We start from the raw sequence: 19,209 nt of genomic DNA, 5'->3' as shown, positions 1-19,209 counted from the left end.
CTGTGGTTCAGAGTTAGTATCCAGAGGTTATAAAATGTCCTTCACAGCCATCAGTCTTTGTTCCAGGCATAACACATCAACAAATGCAAGCAGCCATATCAGATATAGCAAGCCTTCTGTCAAAAAGAACAATCCAGGAAGTCCCACAAGACCAGTAAGGATCTGGAATTATTTTGATTATTTGTGCTGGTTAAGAAGGCCCATATTAGGTCTAAGTGGCATAAAACAATAAATAGCCATGGTGTAGTCAGCCCTGCTGCGCTTGCTGGAGCGACACTTGATTTGCTGTTTAGGTCTCCAGTATTCCCATTTGATTATCAGAATAGCCAGGGAGTCTGTGAAATTCCTGCTTTTCAGGGTTGGAGGCAGTTGTTATACATTCTTTGTCCTCCCATTGGGTCTTATCACAGCACTTTGAGTTATATAGATGTGTGGTGGTCATATCAGACTGTCTGAAGTTGTAGGACATTCCCTTATCTGTACAACAGCTCCTTGCACCCACTACAAAGGCGTCATTAATCAGAGCAAAAAAATATTTATTCCAGTTGTTCATAACCTTGATGATATCTGTGAACACTGTGAAGTTGCAGTTGGACCCATTGCAAGCACAGAACTTATGTCAGTTGTCAACTGACCAGACAGAGTTAGCATCATTCAGGCAACCAGTTGCATTCTTTTGACATACCCATCACAAGTAACTACTTTGTCTCAATGCACTGAGTCTAATAACTGTGGAAGTTTTCTTGGTCATCTTTGAAAGATACAGGATGAGGTTACTAAAGTGGCTGCTTCAGTATCCTTTACAGTCAGAATTCAGACCCATTGTGCATTGTAGTTTGGTTATCAAAGAGGTGCCATCACCATTTGTTAGTTTCAGCAGGACAACCTCTTTTAGAGTTGCCCATTTGTCCCTTCCCCAGTGTGTTTGTCATCATAGTTGCTTCTGTCCCATGGTGGTGGGGCATTATTTGCCATATTATTCAGAGGGCACTGTCACAACAAGAGACATCTTTGCAGATCACTGTCCTTGGTAGGAGGTCAGTCCTGCAGTTTCTAAAGGAATCCTTCTTTAGGGTGTTGATATCCAGTATGACAACATGACAGATATTTGGCACATCAGCAATCAAGGTGAAACGTGTATCTCTTGAGTCTGGAGCTGTTCATATTATGGAAATGGGCCATGTCAAAACCGCACTTTCTTATTGCAGTGCATATTCCCAGACAGGCCAGTTCTTTAATAGACTAGCTCAGCTGATGCCTTTTGATGCTTGTAACATCACAGTGGGACAGCATCAGATGCCATCTTTTGCCTCTGAGCAAGGCCCTGCTGTGACATTCTTACATCCATGGCCAGTGCCAAAGTCAACACCTGTTATTCCCCACTTCCTCCATGGGGGCAGAAACCCCGTGACATTGTGGCTCTGCAGTTGCCTCTGGGTCTTTTTTATACTGCTCCAACACTTTAACTCAAAATTAAATTTCTATTGAAAGTAAAGATGATGATGTATGATTAAAGTCATTTTCATAGCCCTATTTTGGCAAAGACAAATTTGTAAAACATAAAATCCAAGAGGCTGCAAAACCAAAACAAATCCAAGGCTGAAGGTCACAAGCAGCAACTGTTTTATTTGGTCAAACCACTTAAAACCAAACCAAAAAAAAATACATATATATTAAGTGCTTTCATCCCGTATAGGAACTTCATCAGACAAATTTGGTTTCCACTGGTATGGAGACTCTGTTAAAGAAGTCTGTTCTCCTTAGCGCTCACAAAGGTATCCGGTCTCCCACAGCAGGGAATCTTCATCTAGATCTACGACCCTAAGACTAACTTAATGATTTCTGGAGTTCAGGAATCCTGTTGCTCCCTTTGGGTAGTCCATTTCATTAAGGCATCTCAGAAACCCTCTAACAGTAAGATGTGCAAGAACAAGTGGAGGATGATTTTTTTTTTCTTTGAGCAACGTATCAGGTTTTAGACCCATAGTCTCTTCTACTTTGAACAGACTTGCAGTCTTTAACTGACATGTTTGAAAAATCCATCTTATATACTCTAAAAATTAATTTGGCCATTTCTAATTTCTATCAGAGTATGATATCTTCAGCTGTTCTTTAGCTTCTTCAAAGTATGCAGAAGTTTTTTGAGGGGCATTTCCTGCTTAGTCTACCCCCACCTTCTGAGAATCTGCTGCACCATGGGACTTGAGCATCATACTAGAAAAATTTAATCTACTACCATTTCGAACCAGCAGCTATAGTAGAGCTTAAATTCTTGTCATGGAAAACTTCTTTAGTGGCAGGGATATCAGCTGGGATAATTTGAGATTCTAGCTTTGTCTTCTAAACCCTCTTACATCGTACTTCACAAGAATGGAATCTCTTCCTGAGCAAATCTAGGTTTTATTCCTAAGGTGATAGCAAAACTTAACCTTAATAATCAGGCTCCCTGTTTTCTTTCCTCAGTATTCCAATAGGGAAAATATTTGCTGCACTACTAAAATGCCTATTGTGAGCTATGCTTTTCTCCTGACATAGTAAAGGGTTCTAGAAAGGATGATCCATTTGTTCTGCTTCAAACAAATTGGGGTAAAAAACATCTAAGATCACCCTGTCCAGATTGGCTGTCAGACTGTATTATTTTTCGTTAACCACAATACAAGAAGGCATTACAAGGTAAACCTAAAGCTCATTTCACTAACTACCTCCAATTTTTTTTCTAGAACTCTTCAGTTGATGAACTGATATGGCTCTGATCTGGCTACACTGCACAGTTTTGCCAGGTCCCTATGAGCCAGATGTGATCTGTAGGTCTATCTCTGGGTGCATCATACTCCATGGTATTATGACTTGCTGTCCGCCTGAAGGCTGTAGCTGGGGACTCTGTCATTAGGTTGAAGTGTGATGGACTGAATCATGTAAGATACAAAGGTTGTATATTTGCAACATTACTAGATCTTTATCATCTATGTCCCTCTGTTTCCAACATCCCAACCCACCTTTGTCCTTCCTATTGTTCTTCCTTTTGGTATAGACATTTACAGGAACTAGTTTGAAACATTCATGCTGTTAAAGGTTCGTAGATATGTTATGGAGCAAACATATGACGAGAAGAGAAGGCACGGTACGTTATGGGAGCTTGAGTAGGAGTTTGAGCTTGGTAGAGCTTAGTGGTGCTGAACCTGTTGCTATCCAGCCCAGTGGTTGAAGCAGATGGGTATAAATCATGAAGCTACGATATTACAGTAAGTACATCACTTTCATCTTTTTATAAAATTTAAGGCAGTCCGGTCATTCCTAATGATAGGGGGGCTTGTGCCAACCCAAATTGCTTAAGTGCATGACACCCCTGGTTGAAACATACTAACAGAAATTGATATGATGCAATTTAAATTGTTACCCAATAAAATGTGTTGAAGGAAAAAAAGAAGATAATTAGTGTCATCTTCAAGCATAACCTATGGACTTTAAACTAAATAGTTAGACTCCTGGATGTTTTATGTTAGGCAGTTTGAAAGAATGAAGTAATTAACAGGCCCTTCCGTATTATTAAAATTCAAGAAATGCTCCATGCACCATCTGCAATGCCACTTGCAGTCACGTCAGTCCTTCTTGCCCTTTGAACTCTGTACATTGCTAATCTTTACTTTTATACAATATTACAGCTGTGGCTGGTGTCAAAAGTTGATGGGAAGTTTCTAAATGTCAAAGCTTCATCTGTCCTGTACACTTTTGTTTCAACCTTGCACTGGTTTATATGGAAAGATCAAATAAGTGTTTAATGCAAGTACTCTGAATATCCAAGTATTGCGTTTATTGGCATCACAAGGACAAAGTTCATCAGTCCCTGGTCTGCTTATGAAATGGCTTTTCATCCAGAAAAAAGGAGGTCATTGGTCCCACTGTACTCATCTCTCATTAGACCCATTATAGAATACAATGCTCCATTTGGTATGTATCTCTCAAGACATCTGCAACAACTGGAAAGGCCACAGAAATACCTCACTAAAAGAATCACAGGCCTAAAGCAGATGCCCTATGCTGACTACCTTAAAAAACTCCAGCTATACTCTGTCGCATATCGTCTACTTATAAGCGATCTCTGCTTAACATACAAGGCCATGTCAAACCCAGAGCTGTTGGACATGCTACACTTAAAGAAATCCCAATCCCTCAGAGCCACACGCTCCAGGGATCTAAACCTTGTCATCACAATAAACAAAACATGCTGGAGGGATAGGTTCCTGACCAAGAGACTCCCCAGACTCTGGAATAGACTGCCCATACATGTCAAGCAGAGCGCCTCTTTGGCCCCCTTCAAAAGGAATCTTGACGATTGGATGGGAGAAAGGAAATTCACCCCGGGGATCAATTCATTCCACCTGCTAGACAGGGGTCCAGGGAAGTAAATAGTGTCAGAAGAAATAGCCAGAGAATTGTTATGGCTAGGCTTGTATAGGCCCTAGGGCTGATAGCCTAGTACCAACCTATGAACCTATGAAATGCCACCCCTTAAGCTAGATTTTGACCTACATTATTATCTAGGCATCACTAGCGTGTCTCTTCCCAAATTTCTGTAACATTAAGAACTCCTGCCACCCATTATTTGAGTTATTTAAAAAAAAAAAGTGGCATGCTGTACACCTTTGACAATGTCTGTCAGTTTGATAAGAATGCTTAGTACTCATCTGTAAAGTATGTGGCCTCCACTGCATGTCTGAAATTTTCTTTGTGTTTGCTATTTGTGTCTCATGATCTTTCTGCTAGATCTGTTTCATTGGCATAGGAATATTTGTTTATAGTGGACCTCATAATGCAGGGACACAGCGGCTCCAGTGATAGCCATGATACAAGAAGAGTGATCTACAAAAGGTGTATTGATGCTGTTTGTGTTAGTGTGATATTTGCTGTGGGAACCCGTCTGTTAGATTTTAATTGTTAGTTATATATAGCAATGCCACTGGTGTGCGTGCGCGTGTGTGTGTTTTACAGCTGACTGGCCCTTGTAGTTGTTGGTACATTACAAATTAGTCTGATTGCTCAGGACCAGTTTGCTTTATAAAGTTTAGCTAAACAAAAATTCTCTTTCATGTAAAGTATATTAGTAATACGAAAACAATATGTTATGATGTGTAACATTATTATTGGGTCTCTGTTCATAATCCACTTACTTGGATGTTAAGAAGTTCAGGTTGAGAGTAGAGTGAAGCAAAGCTCTCAAGGTGAAGCTTGACATAAGTATTGATAACATATAGCTAGCAAGATAGTTATGATTGTGGAGATCCAGTCATAATTTGTGGTAAAGCATGGACCTGATATAGCGATCCACTTCTTGAAGTAAACTTTTAACTTCTCTCTCTGTACCGTTGTTACAGTTAGTGATTTCAACAGATGTGTTAAGTGTCACAGAATGTTTAAAAAAAAAGCGGTTGGTTGAATAAAAAATGGTCTCCATTTGCACCACTTGACTTAGCAGTGTCAGCAGAAGGGAGAACATTGTAAAGAAGTATAAATCTGTCCATTCTTAATGGTTCAGGCAGTTATGCAGACAGCCAGTAGCTTTAAAAGCTGTTAATTCATTCTATCACACTTTTATTTTTGTGTTAGAGCAAAATGCATTACAGGTTTTAAAGTTGTGTAATCTTTACTCTGATGCTATTGCTTGGAGTCTACCAAGTGTACCGCAGTGTGAGATCTGATCATAATAAGTGCATAACTTGGAGGATTATGATCAGGTCTCCAGTCATAACCGTTTGCTATGCATTTAAGAAAATTAATATCAAGACATTTACCTTGAGAGTGAAACTTGAAGTGAATCTTGACGTCCCAAGAACGCATAACAAAAAGAGATATAATCAGGGAAACATAATCATAACTTTGTTGTGCATGGAGTTTAAACTGCTTCCATGTACTAAAACAGTTAATGAAAAAAAGTTTGTGAATGGTAAGTGTTTCACAGCTTTGAAAGCTTTTAGCATACATATCACTGTGGGTAGAAGATAGCCACCAGAGAAGAGCAATGAAAAGAGCAAAAACACTTTAAAACATATTCAAGCACTTCATTCAGCCTGCACAAAAAAGGCTGACTAAAGTATTTCATGGTTTAGTTCTTTTTCACTTCCCTCTGGTTTCTGTGGTGACTGTTTACCTCATTTAATGCTCTAGCATGAGACTAGAACTTAACACCACTGAAGAGTGCTTAAAAAAGCTGTTTTTGACATTCCCAGTTTCAGAGTTAAATTGTCAATCTGTGCAATTCAAAGGGTGTTGTGCACCGTTGAATGTTGCTGTAATTGAGTCTCACAGCAGAGCAGTGCATACCTGACTTACCTTTTGTTGATTCCTGGGTATTACCAGCACATTGAATGTGTACTAAAATGTGCTTGAAAATTTACAGCTTTTATTGGGTAACTGTTGAACACCAACTTAGTGATGCAATTGTTCCATTTGCTTACTTTCAAAAAAACAAAAAGTAATAATGTTCAATACTTTTTATCTACTAGATGCACACTCCAGATATTGGTGGCCAGGGAACAACTTCTGAAGTTGTGCAGGCTATTCTTAAACAAATAATTAATGGTAAAGGCAACAGACTGGCTCTTCATTGATGTGGTTGGTAAGTTCCTTATGATTCCTTACTGAGAACATGATATATATACTATTGATAAAATGCCAATCCGCATATGCTTTCACTTGGGATATTTGTAGCACAATTGTCACAAATGCAAAGTTCTACAGTTAACACAAAATACTTTTTTTTCACTTTGTTACCAAATTTAACTCACTCTACTAGAATTTAGTTGATGTTCATCGTGCATACAGCTGCAGTTATAACAGATGGGTTTTCCTGCCGTCAGGCGGGTCCTCGGTCGGCCGAATTCCAAAGTCTAGGTCCGGCGTCGGATGTAGTCACTTCTTCCCTGACGTCAGCGTGACAGGGATATAAAAGAACCAGCCGACGCCATTTTCTTCAGTCTTTCTTGCCGCGCGGTGCCCGAAGCAGAAGCAGTTCGCAAGTGCCAGTCGGCCAGCCCCTGAGATTACGAATATTTTTCAACCGAAGTCTTCTTGAAAGCTAAGTACCCCGTTGGGGAAACTTTTCTTGCCTCAGACCGATGTCAGACAAAGTTAATAATTGCATTTCATGTGGGAAGCAAATACCGCATAAGGATTTCCATTCCCTCTGCATTCCTTGCTTAGGCCTAGACCACGATGTCTCGGCCTGTCATTTTTGTGCTACATTCAACAGACGCACTATTAAGCGTCGGGCGGAGTTCGCCCAACACTATTTTGGCAAAAAGTTTAATTACATTATGTCGTCGGATAATCCGACTACAGTTTTGAGTAAAAGATGCAAAGATAAGGACCGACATACGAGGTCCGCGACTTCTACCGACACCACGCTAAAGCCTACTACTGCTGCTCCTGTTCTCAGCGAGGCACCTACGCAGCCCCTGACTACCGATGACACTTCATTAGCGGTGTCTTCTGTGCCCGAGGTTGCAGGCTTTTCGGCCCACACCCCGACTACAGATACCAAAGCCACTCTTGGCGGGGAAACTCAGAGTTTAGACAGGCCTGCCACCTCTCAAGGTGTCTTCAGGCCTTCTTCTTCTTTTTCCATTAAGGCTTTCACTAAATCTAAAGCAGCCATGCATTCTAAAAGACAAGCTCCACAGGGCCCCTCTCAAGGCCCCATGCCTAAAAAGCAGATGCTCAAAATGGCTGAGGATTTGATTACTCTTATCAGGGGTTCCCAACCCCCCTCGGACAAAAGGCCTAGAGTGGAGGAAGAATACCCTTCCTCGGACCAGGTCTCCATTACTTCAGAACATTCTGAAGACCAGGAACATTCATACTCCCCTTTTGAAGATTCTGATGCAGAGGAGTCCATTCCCTCTGTCTCCCCCCCCCCCTCTGAGGACTACTCTTTTGGGGAAACCTTGCATACCTTGAGGGAACACTTCCACTGGGAAGGCCAAGATTACTCAGACTCCAAGAAAAGGCTCAGGGATTTCCTCTTGCTCCCTCAGCACAGGCCTCTGGCTATCCCTCCTGTCTTAGACATACTAGATGATGTGTATTCAGAGGCCAGCCTCAACCCAGACTCTTTACCTCCAGCTTCAGCCAAGCCTGACAGGTATTACCGGGTTCGTGATTCACACCAATTCCTATACAAAAGCCATGCGGCTGACGTAGAAACCATTTCACAGGGTCCCAAGGGAATTAAGGCCTCCACTGCCAAAAATCCATTACCTTCAGAGAGAGATTCCAGAGCTTTAGAAAGGTGGGGGAAAAAGGTATACACCTTGGCCACCTTAACCATGAGGGCATTAAACTGTCAGTTCCATATGTTAAAGTATCAACAGTTTTTGTTATCTCATTTGAAAGGTAAAATGTCACAACCTGAACAACCAGACTTGAAGGAGTTGCAGGATTTGTTACATAGTGCAGAGCAAGTGGGTAAACATACCTTGCAATGTGGTTTTGATGCTTTAGAGGCCTCATGTAGAGCTGCTGTTACAGGATCAGTCATACGTAGACATGCTTGGCTCAAAGAGCAAACCTTACCAGATCATGTCAAGGCTAAACTACTAGGTGCACCTCTTTAAAAAGATGTACTGTTTGGTGTTAAAGCTGAGGAGGTATTAAAGAAAATGGAGGAAAAGGCAAAATCAATGCAGACAGTGAAAGATTTCCTACAGGTACAACCTCCACGTTTCAGTAGAAATTGGCCTTCAAAAAATTGGTTCTTTCCAGCCACGGACAGATCTCAAAGAGGTAGATACAGGCACCCGAGGGGTAGAGGGCAATCTCAAGGATCATTTAGAGGCCGACAATGGCAAGCACCTACACCAAGAGGTGATGAGGATAATTCACAGCCATTCAGAAAGCAGAACCAATGACTTTCCCCTTTGCATGCCAAGCAAGGCTCAATTGGCAGCACCTTTAGGTGGAAAACTGGCGTTATTTTCGAAAAATTGGCATATTGTCACAAAAGACAAATGGATCCTGGACATTATAGACAGAGGCTACAGATTCCACTTTCACACCCTTCCAAGAATGAGAGGCATGCCAAACCTGCCACACAATCAAAGGGCAGAGGCACAAAAACAAATTTCAGATCTCATGGACATGAAAGCTATTCAAGAGGTACGTGCACAAGAACAGGGTCAAGGTTTTTATTCCAGACTATACCTGGTACCAAGGAAGGGCAAAGATTGGAGACCTATTTTGGACCTATCCATCCTAAACACATATTTACTCGTACCAAAATTCAAGATGCTCACATTACAGCAGCTTCTTCCCATGCTGGGCAAGGAGTCTTGGCTGGTAACATTGGACCTCAAGGAGGCATACCTGCATGTCCCGATCAGACAAGATTGCAGAAGATACCTCAGATTTCTTGCAGGTTCAACCCATTATCAATTTTCTGCATTGCCCTTTGGCTTATCTACTGTGCCCAGAGTGTTCACGAAATGCCTGGCATCAGTAATTGCCTTCTGCAGACTTCAAGGGATACAGATATACCCATATTTGGATGACTGCCTGATCCAAGCGGACAGCAAACACATACTTCTGAAACACCTGGCGTTTGTAATAATGCTGTTGAATTCTCTGGGATACACAGTCAACAAAAAGAAATCAAGACTAACACCCTCTCAAACAATAATTTTCCTGGGTGCCAGCTTGAATACAAACACCCAGATGGCCTACCTCACACCAGAGAAACAAGGGCAACTAACTCATTACTTCAGAAAACTGGCAACCTTCACCAGGCTGACTGCAAGGAAAATCCTGCAGGCTCTGAGATTCATGGCATCTTGCATCCTACTAATCCCATGTGCAAAGCTGCATATGAGGAAACTTCAATGGTACCTAAAAAACGTATGGTCTCAACACAGCCACAGTTTGGAAACAATTATACCACTGATTCCATGTCTTCAAAAGGAATTTCTGTGGTGGGCTCAAGCATGCCAAAGAAGTCTCCCATTCTGCAAGCCTCAAGCAAATCAAGTCATCATAACAGACGCCTCAGACTATGCCTGGGGGGCGCACATGACAGATCGGTGCATTCAGGGCAAATGGTCCCAAAAAGAAAAGCACCTACACATCAATCAAAAGGAAATGCTAGCAGTAATAAATGCTATTATGGCTTTCAAAGACCTACTGCATCCAGGCCAGCTATTGATAAGGACAGACAACACCACAGTGATGTGGTACATAAACAAACAGGGAGGAACTCATTCATACCCTCTATGCAGGCTAGCCATGTCTCTTTGGAACATGGCTCTGGAATTACAAATCCAACTTCAAGCACAGTTCCTGCCAGGCAAGGAAAACACGCTGTCGGACAACCTAAGCAGAAATATGACAGATCCACACGAATGGAAGTTGCTTTGTTTTTACAAAGATAATTCAAGCATGGGGAAGGCCAGACATAGATCTCTTTGCCACCCACAGAAATTACCAATTGACAAAATTCTGCTCAAGGACCTTTCATCCACAGGCCTGGAAAGTGGACGCACTCTCTTTCAGTTGGACAACAATGACAGTTTATGTCTTTCCGCCTCTTCCTCTGCTGCCCAAAGTTCTATTAAAAGCCAGAGCAGACAGACCAAAGATGATTCTCATTGCTCCAGACTGGCCAAGACAGCACTGGTACCAACTCCTGAGGAGCCTGACTCATTCCCCACCATGGATCCTTCCGATAATGCCTCTTCCACTGACACAGCACAACTTCAAAACTCTTCACAGTCAGCTGAAAACACTCAGTCTAGCCGCATGGAGGATACCTTAAATTCACAACAGACCCTACTCTCCAAGGAGGTGCAGGATGTCATTTTGGAGGCCAGAAGGCCTTCTACTAGAAAAGCCTACTCCGCAAAATGTAAACGGTTTTGTGCCTGGAATCAGAAAAAGGGTCAGAATCCTGAAATACTGAATTTACCTCAAATATTACAGTACTTAGCTGAGATGCTAAACAGTGGACTTTCATTCTCCTCCATCAAAATCCATGCCTCAGCCATTTCTGCAGAATACAACACTGATCCTCCTTTATTCTCTCACCCTCTCTTAAGACAGTTCCTCAGAGGGGCTAAGAATATAAAACCCTCAAGGAAGCAACCAGTACCTGCTTGGGACCTCAATTTCATTCTAGAAAAGCTGACCCTGCCTCCTTTTGAACCAGCTGCTTCAACAGACCTGCAATATTTGTCATGGAAAACAGCCTTCCTTCTGGCTATCACCTCAGCACGCAGGGTTTCGGAATTACAAGCCCTCATGGCTGTGCAGCCTTTCATCATTTTCCATCAGGACAGAGTTTCCTTACGAACCAACCCTTCTTTTATGCCAAAGGTAGTATCCAGGGTAGCCTTGAATCAGGCTATCCACTTACCTACCTTTTATCCTAATCCACAAAACAAAGGGGAGAGACTACTACATTCCTTGGACATTCACAGACAGCTCCGTTATTATTTGGACAGAACAAAGCCTTTCAGAAAATCAGAGCAACTCTTTGTGTCCTATGCTACAGGTGCTCAAGGAAGCCTATTTCCAAACAGACAATCTCAAAATGGATAGCCCACTGCATTCGCTTTTGTTACTCTTTTCATGGTAAAACTGTACCTACAGGCATCTGATCTCACTCCACAAGGGCCACAGCTACCTCTGCAGCTTTCCTCAGGGGGGTTCCTACCAAAGATATTTTGGAAGCAGCCACTTGGAGTTATGTACATACTTTCTCCAAGCACTATCACCTACCATTATACTCCAAATCTAGAGCGGGCTTTGCCACTGCAGTCTTGCAGGGCATCCTGGCTCCTCCTAGTTCCACTTACTGCCTACCACCCCTTTTTTAGCTTTGGAATTCTACCCATCTGTTATGACTGCAGCTGTATGCACGATGAACATAGTACAGTTTTGTACCTCCCATAAATGTAGATGTTAGAGTGTTAATACAGCTGCAGTCCAGGTTTCCCTCCCTCCTTCCCTTCTTGGGACAGGCCTAATGGCTAACACCTCCTCATACAACATGATTGGGGTATTCTTTTATGGTGTATTTGCTTCCAACTACTGTTTTTTGATTTTATTGCATTGCATTATTACATAAATTTATGTTTTGCCTTCCTTCTGGGGGCACCTGACATCTGGGGCAAGACAAACTGAAGAAAATGGCGTCGGTTGGTTCTTTTATACCCCTGTCGCACTGACGTCAGGGAAGAAGCGATGACATCCGACGCCGGACCTAGACTTTGGAATTCGGCCGACAGAGGACCCGCCTGACGGCAGGAAAACCCATCTGTTATGACTGCAGCTGTATTAGCACTCGAACATCTACATTTATGGTAGGTACAAAACTGTACTTTTTCTGTGTTTTATATGTGTGTGTGTGTGTAGAGAACATTTAGGAAGGCGAACCCCCTTAGTTTTTTTAACCTTGAATTGTCTCTTTTCTCCCTTTCCACTTTACTAAAAAAAAAGACTTTACTCAGCTGCTTTTGCAGTATTTGTTTCTTCCTCCTACTCTATCACTTCATCTTGTTTTTTCTGCTACTTATTCTTTAAAGTGTTCAATTGCATCTTCTCTGCTGCATTTATTACATGTTTTTTTTTTTTAGCATGTTTAAATTTTAAGTGTTATTCTAAGCCTCTTAGTTTTGGTTTAAACACTTGGGCTTTAGGCCCACCCCTTAACTCTCCCTGGCCTCTCTCCCTCAGATTATGACAAATATGGATGGACAATTTTCTACGGTTTCTCCGGCCAGCCTGGTTGATAAGGTCATCCTGAGACAGTGTAGCAACTGCCTCATGTACACGGACAACCATCTACTACTACCACCTAGGAATACAATTTGTGAGAGATGCAGTTACATAAAGAAGTTAGAGTCTATGCTCTCTGCTTCACAGGCCAGTATATCTGGCACTGAGAAGATTGACAACACAATCACTACACCACAAACACCACCCGCAACTATGCAACACACACCCACATATGCAGAGGTTCTCACCAAAAACAAACCCAAACAAAGAAGACCTCAGAAGCAAAAACACATAAGAACTCCACAACCCTCCACACTGCATACCATGCATAAGCCACACACCAGTGTTCGCAACTATTATGGCCTAACCATAAACCCAGCATATTAGTCATAGGAGACTCCATTGTGAGACACACAGATGTGCTTCTCACCAGGCTGGATAAGGAGAAAGTCACGCTTAGCGGTTTGTCATGTGCCAGAATCCGCCATATCACACACACACACACACACACACACACACACACACACACACACACACACACACACACACACACACACTCAAGTCTCTCAACAGCAGGTGCTGTTATGACTCTGTCATAGTCCATGTTGGGCATGAATGACTTGAGACGTTCCTCACTGGACCATATGAAGAGAGATGATTGAGCTCGCTGAATGTGTGTCCCATGCAGGTATGTCAGTAGCCTTAAGCAGCATTCTACCGTCACCCAGAATTATGTCTTAATGCAAACAGAAAATTATTGACTTTAACAATTAACATTAAATGTGTTTTAAAATAGTTATAATAAGGTTTTTTTTTTCAGTTTTTCTCTGAAAAAATGACAATAGTGTGGACTTCCTTACTCTTTCCACAACATAGTTTCACCTGCTATATGTATTTCTTTATTATATTACCAAGTAAGCACAATATTCATAAACACCAATCAGAATAAGCACAAATGTTCAATACTAACTACTTTTGGAAAATTGTTTTTTAATTTTTTAATGCATTTCTAAGTATATTTTGCTGAAGTACACAGAGCAGTCTTTTGTTAGATAGCAGGTGTTAATATGTCATATCACAAAATAATATGACTCCACTGTTAAAATAACTTTATTAAATGGGTTATTATACTTTTCATTTGTTGTATTATAATCACACAACACTATCTCTTGTTTGAAAAAGGAACCACAAGTAATTTTTGTTTTGTTTTTTTTTTTTTGCAGTTTTCTTCCATGTTTGATTGTTTTGGTGTAGACAAACAAAATGAAAAACATGAGCAACATTAATTATACATAATACAAACAGAAAAAATCAAAAGACATACTTACTTGCATTGATAAAGCTGATATAACTCCTGGGAGAATTTGAAAAATTGAACTATTTAGTGTTAAGTTTCAGTGAGGCTGGTTACATAGATATACTATTACAGAAGACAGTGTAATATATGACAGGTTGTTCTGTTTTGATGAGATGGTCTTTCAATGACTAAAGCTGTATATAAATACAGTTATTTCTCATTATGTTTATATTTTCTGAAGAAGTTCCACAGCAATAAAGGTACGAAGGCGCTAGATAAGTGTTCAGTGTTTTCTTTGTGCCTTGTTTTGAAGTTTTTGTTTTTATTTTTATTTTATATATATATATATATATATATATATATATATATATATATATATATATGTTTGTGTCTTTCGGCATTTCCTGGTTAGGGGTCGCCACAGTGGAACTCCGGTCTGCTAATGATTGGCAGTAGATTTTTACGTGCTGGCTTGTCGGGCCTAACACACAACCTTCAACGAAGGAATGCCCATTCACGCATGTTGCCACACAGAAGACGCTCTGAGAATCGAACGGGCAATGTCTAACTGTGAGGCGACAACGCTACCACAGCACCACCACCGCAGTAAATATATATATATATATATATATATATATATATATATATATATATATGTGTGTGTATGTGTATATATATATATATATATATATATATATGTGTGTGTGTGTGTGTGTGTGTGTGTGTGTGTGTGTTTTTGTGTGTATATATAATAAAAAAGGAACACCAAGGTTGCGAGCCCACAGTAATATTTAATGAATATAAAATAATAAAACAATATTGTTAAGCGCTTTCATCAACAAGTATGACTTCAGAACAAAGAAATGTTCAAAAATCAAGTTTAAATGCACCATATCAATCAGTCATTGGTTCTAGTCCAGCCAATACTGGCAGCAAGAAATCTCTGCTCATGAATATATAAATATTTGAAACTAAAACATTTTTTAACACAGTTAAAGTTAAAGCATTGAGTTCAAAGGTCCCATTGACCACAAAATTATAATATAATACAATAAATTACATTAATCAACTCATTACATGAGAGATGTGTATATCACTGTGTGAATTATTTATACTTTTAAAATTTTAAAATTGCTGCAACAATATTAATATTGTTAAACTAAATCTGCCTTTTCCTTGAGAATAGGCATTATTGTAATATGCTCATTTAGACCTGGTGGATAATCAGCGGGTAATCTTAAGTGCCATAAAAGCTCCTTTTTGTGTAGCACATTTTGCCAATCTCCACCTCTCACCTCAACAGTTACAAATTCGAGAATGGCAAACTTAAAACATGAGAAGTTAATACATGATATGCTATGCCTGTATAAGGCATTAGTATCCTTCTTTTTGATATCATAAAGATGTTCATATATCCTGGTCTTAAACATTCTCTCTGTCTTCCCTACATAAAACGAAGTACAGGTGCCGCACCTACCTAGCTATGTATACCAGTCTGCTAGAGCAGCAGTTGCCACTTTTTAAGAACACATAACTTTTATTTTGATTGTCAATGACAATAGAACTATCTTGCAATACATAGGAACAGTAGGAGTACCTACCACAAGGCTTAGATCCACCCCTTTTCTCCAGCATGTTCTTGGAGGCATTGCCCCTCTCCAATAGTGATTTTATATTAAGTCCTACTTTGGTGGAAAATATAGGTTTATCACCCAAAATTTGAAATATCTCACTATTGGTTTTGAAAATATTCCAGTTCTTTATCAATATTCCCTTGATCTGTGAATACAGAGGACTATATTGTATTACACAAGCCTGTTGGAAATTAGGTTGGTACTGGTCTTTCTTGTCATTTACTATATTCTTGGTACTATCTCCACCAGTACCTAATAAAGGCTTGTAAATATCACCCTATTTTTTTTAGAATATCAATAAGTATAGGGTCAATAAAATGTCCAGGATAGCCTCTCTAAAAACGTATCCTTTAAGTGTTGGAACTCTATTATCACATCATTCTTAATAGACGTCATCCTGGCTATTCTTATCGCTTGGCCCTTAATACTTTTTTTTCTGATAAATTGGGTGATGACTATTGTAATGCAAATAGCTATTGCAAAAAGTGTTTTTACGGTAGATTTTGGAACTATATCCATCCTGAGCTTTGATTATTTTAGTGTCCAAATAGTTAATCTCTTGTTTATCAAAGTGAAAGGTAAATTTCAAATACTGTATAAACTTAGGTATCTGCTCACAACCTCCATTCCACAAGATAAAAATATCATCCAAAAATCTACCGTAATATATAACGTTGGATAAAAATAATTCACTTTGAAAAACATGTTTGATTTCCCAACCCAGGAGAACCAAATTTGCATACAAGGGAGCGCAGGCAGCTCCCATGGCAACCCCTCTAAGCTGTTGAAAGTATTCCCCTTCAAAATATATATAATTATTTTCTAATATAAGACTCATAAGTTCACATATAAGCAGGACTTCATCTGCAGTCAAAGATGAATAAGTAAAAATCACCTCCTCGAAGAAGGACAAACCTTCTGTTTTAGGAATACATGAAAAAAGGTCCTGAACATCTGTAGTTAGAAAAAAGCAATCAGGAACCCATAAATCCTTCTTAATATGTCCTAAAAATTCCCAAGAATCCTTTAATAGATGAGGGAATTTATTCACAATATGTATTAATTTTTTATCAACATACACTGCTAAATTGTGTGTTTTAGAACCTGCAGCTACTACAATAGGCCTAAAAGGGTGATTTTCAAGGTTCTTATGTATTTTAGGTATTCCAAAAAGGACCGGGATTTTAGGGTGCTTGTTCAAAAGAAAATCATAATCATCTTTCAGTATTCTCTGGTCCATTAAGTATTCATTTAAATAACTGTCTAGTCTATGATATGAGATATGTATTTCATTTTTGGAACAAAGAATAATTGTCTACATTGAATAAAATATTTTGCATAGCATTTGTATAATCCTCTGAATTATATAGTATTACCCCACCACTTTTATCAGGTGTCATAATTCGAATTCTCTTATCTTCTTTTAAGATCTTAAGAAGGTTCCTTTCTTCAAAATTTAGATTGGGAAAAAATCTCTTCTTCTCTCCCCATGTTTTGTATAAATCTTCAGTAACCAGCTTTTCATAAGCAGTAACAAGTGGGTGTAATGGAGGATTAAATATGCTACTCTTTTTGGGAATAACTTTAAATTCAGCTCTATTGGTTTTATCTGAGAACATAATATTTACATTTAATTTTCTCAGATATAACTGTAAATTAACCGTCACTGTAGCTATATCAGGTATTCTAGTTGGAACAAATTTAAATCCTTTAGAAAATAAAGAAAAAAATTATTTTGTGATAGAAACTTAAAAATAATTATATATATTAAAACCATCTAACGTGTATAAAATATTATTTTTACACTGTATAGAATCTGTAAAACCTACCACCTGGGGTGGATATTGTACTGCTGTGTTACCTTGCTGTAGGTTTTGTATATCCCTTGTCTGCGGTTTGCTATTCTCTCTGAATGTCTTGGAAGTGGAAAATCCTGAAAATCAACTGAATAATCTGCATCTTCCTCCCTATAATTGTCACTTTCTAATTAAAAACTAAAATTGGAAGTAGAACTAGTTTTGTCAACCTTTTCCATTGTTACATGCGTAGTAAGGCCTGGTTGTCCTTCATGAAAGAATAATTTATCTGTAGGATACACCTTGTGTTGTCTATACTGCCTACTGTGTCTGTCTAATTTCTTAACTTTCTTTTTAAAAATATTGTCACATTTCTGATCCACCCTGTTGATAATCTTATAATACAATTTATCATACTGCGTAAATAATAAGTCAGTAATAATATTATCATGTAACACATTTACTTCATCATAAAGCCTTTTTTCCATTGTCTCATAAATAGAGACTGTTTTAACTAATAATTCTAGCCCCCACTTGTTAAACATGTCAGTAAATGCTTTGATGGTATCAGTATCATAATAAATTCCATAAGGGAACCTTGAAAATCCACCTTTTAGGCCTATTGTAGCATATATTTTGAAAGGTGATGGTTGCACGTTTCCACACTGTAGTTTCTCAGTTTCTTTCAGCAAAAGATTTGATTGTAATTCTTCATTGGTAGTATATTGTGCAGTCTGCTCCACATGTTCGAATTTTTATATTGATAAAACTGTCAGGAAACTAAGTGATAGAATCAAAGAACATTGTGGGGCCATTAGAAATAATGACCATATGAATGCCCTCAGTAAACACAGTAGGTCATGTTATGAGTTTAGATGTTTTAAGTTTTTTGTACTAGAACAGATAGATTTTTTTTTGGAGACGTAAATTGCAAACTGCAACTAGAGGAATTGAAATGGTAATTAAGACTAAAAGCTGAATTTTTGCCTGGTCTGAATGAATCTCTTAATTTGAAATGTGCCCTGAAATGGTTTCAATAAGGAATATCATACAGATGTATTCTACAGGTTGACACTCATAATGAAGTACTTATTCACATTTTTACAGGTTGGCACTCAAAAGTTTGTCTTTATATTCACAAAGGTTTAACAGAATCATTCAGACAGTTGTTGTAAATATGTTTTGTCATTGGCAGGGTTTTCACTACATAATTTTGGACATGCATTTTTGTGTACAGACAGTTGTTCACATTCTTTTAACAGCATTCAGTCATTTCTTGTGAATACCTTTTGTATGGGCAGAATTTTATGCACATGTATGTATGTACAGAAAGTTGTTTATTACTGGCTTTACTGTTTACTTCTTATGATTCATGAGCCTGTTGTTGTTATATATACTGTGTTCCTTTGACATCTGATCCATTCTGAAGAAGTTCCGATACTGATTAAAAGGAACGAAAGCTTAAGAAATCACTGTGGTCTGCATTTCGTTTAGTTTTTATTTTTTATTTTTTTCAGTTTATTTTTCACACTAGAAGTTGTGTATGCATTTATCTAATCTTCTTCTAGGTATTTATCGGTATTTCTATACATATATATATATATATATATCTATGTATATATATTTGTGTGTGTGTATATATATATATATATATATAATGAAATCGGCTCTTACAATAAGGACAGCCTCCATCAAATGGACAGGCCCCAAAACCACCCCTTTC

At 39.0% G+C, this 19,209-nt stretch overlaps 2 protein-coding genes across 3 annotated transcripts in view; both read left to right on the top strand.

Annotated features, from left to right (window-relative positions):
- Positions 1-6,608, top strand: part of IDH3G (isocitrate dehydrogenase (NAD(+)) 3 non-catalytic subunit gamma) — a 415,676-nt gene extending 409,068 nt beyond the window's left edge. The window contains exon 10 of the mRNA XM_044055463.1: positions 6,501-6,608. Coding sequence (XP_043911398.1) covers positions 6,501-6,605 — 105 coding nt within the window. The 3' untranslated portion in view covers positions 6,606-6,608. The remainder of the gene's footprint in view (positions 1-6,500) is intronic.
- RAD51C (RAD51 paralog C) overlaps positions 1-19,209 on the top strand; it is a 1,235,792-nt gene that overhangs the window by 480,966 nt on the left and 735,617 nt on the right. The gene's annotated exons all lie outside the window — the stretch shown is intronic.

The sequence above is a fragment of the Protopterus annectens genome, chromosome 13.part0 (assembly GCF_019279795.1).
Source record: "Protopterus annectens isolate FY-2018-M chromosome 13.part0, PAN1.0, whole genome shotgun sequence".
Lineage (NCBI taxonomy): Eukaryota > Metazoa > Chordata > Ceratodontiformes > Protopteridae > Protopterus > Protopterus annectens.
Note: the sequence above shows the minus strand (reverse complement) of the source record. Positions and strands in the feature narration are given on the sequence as shown.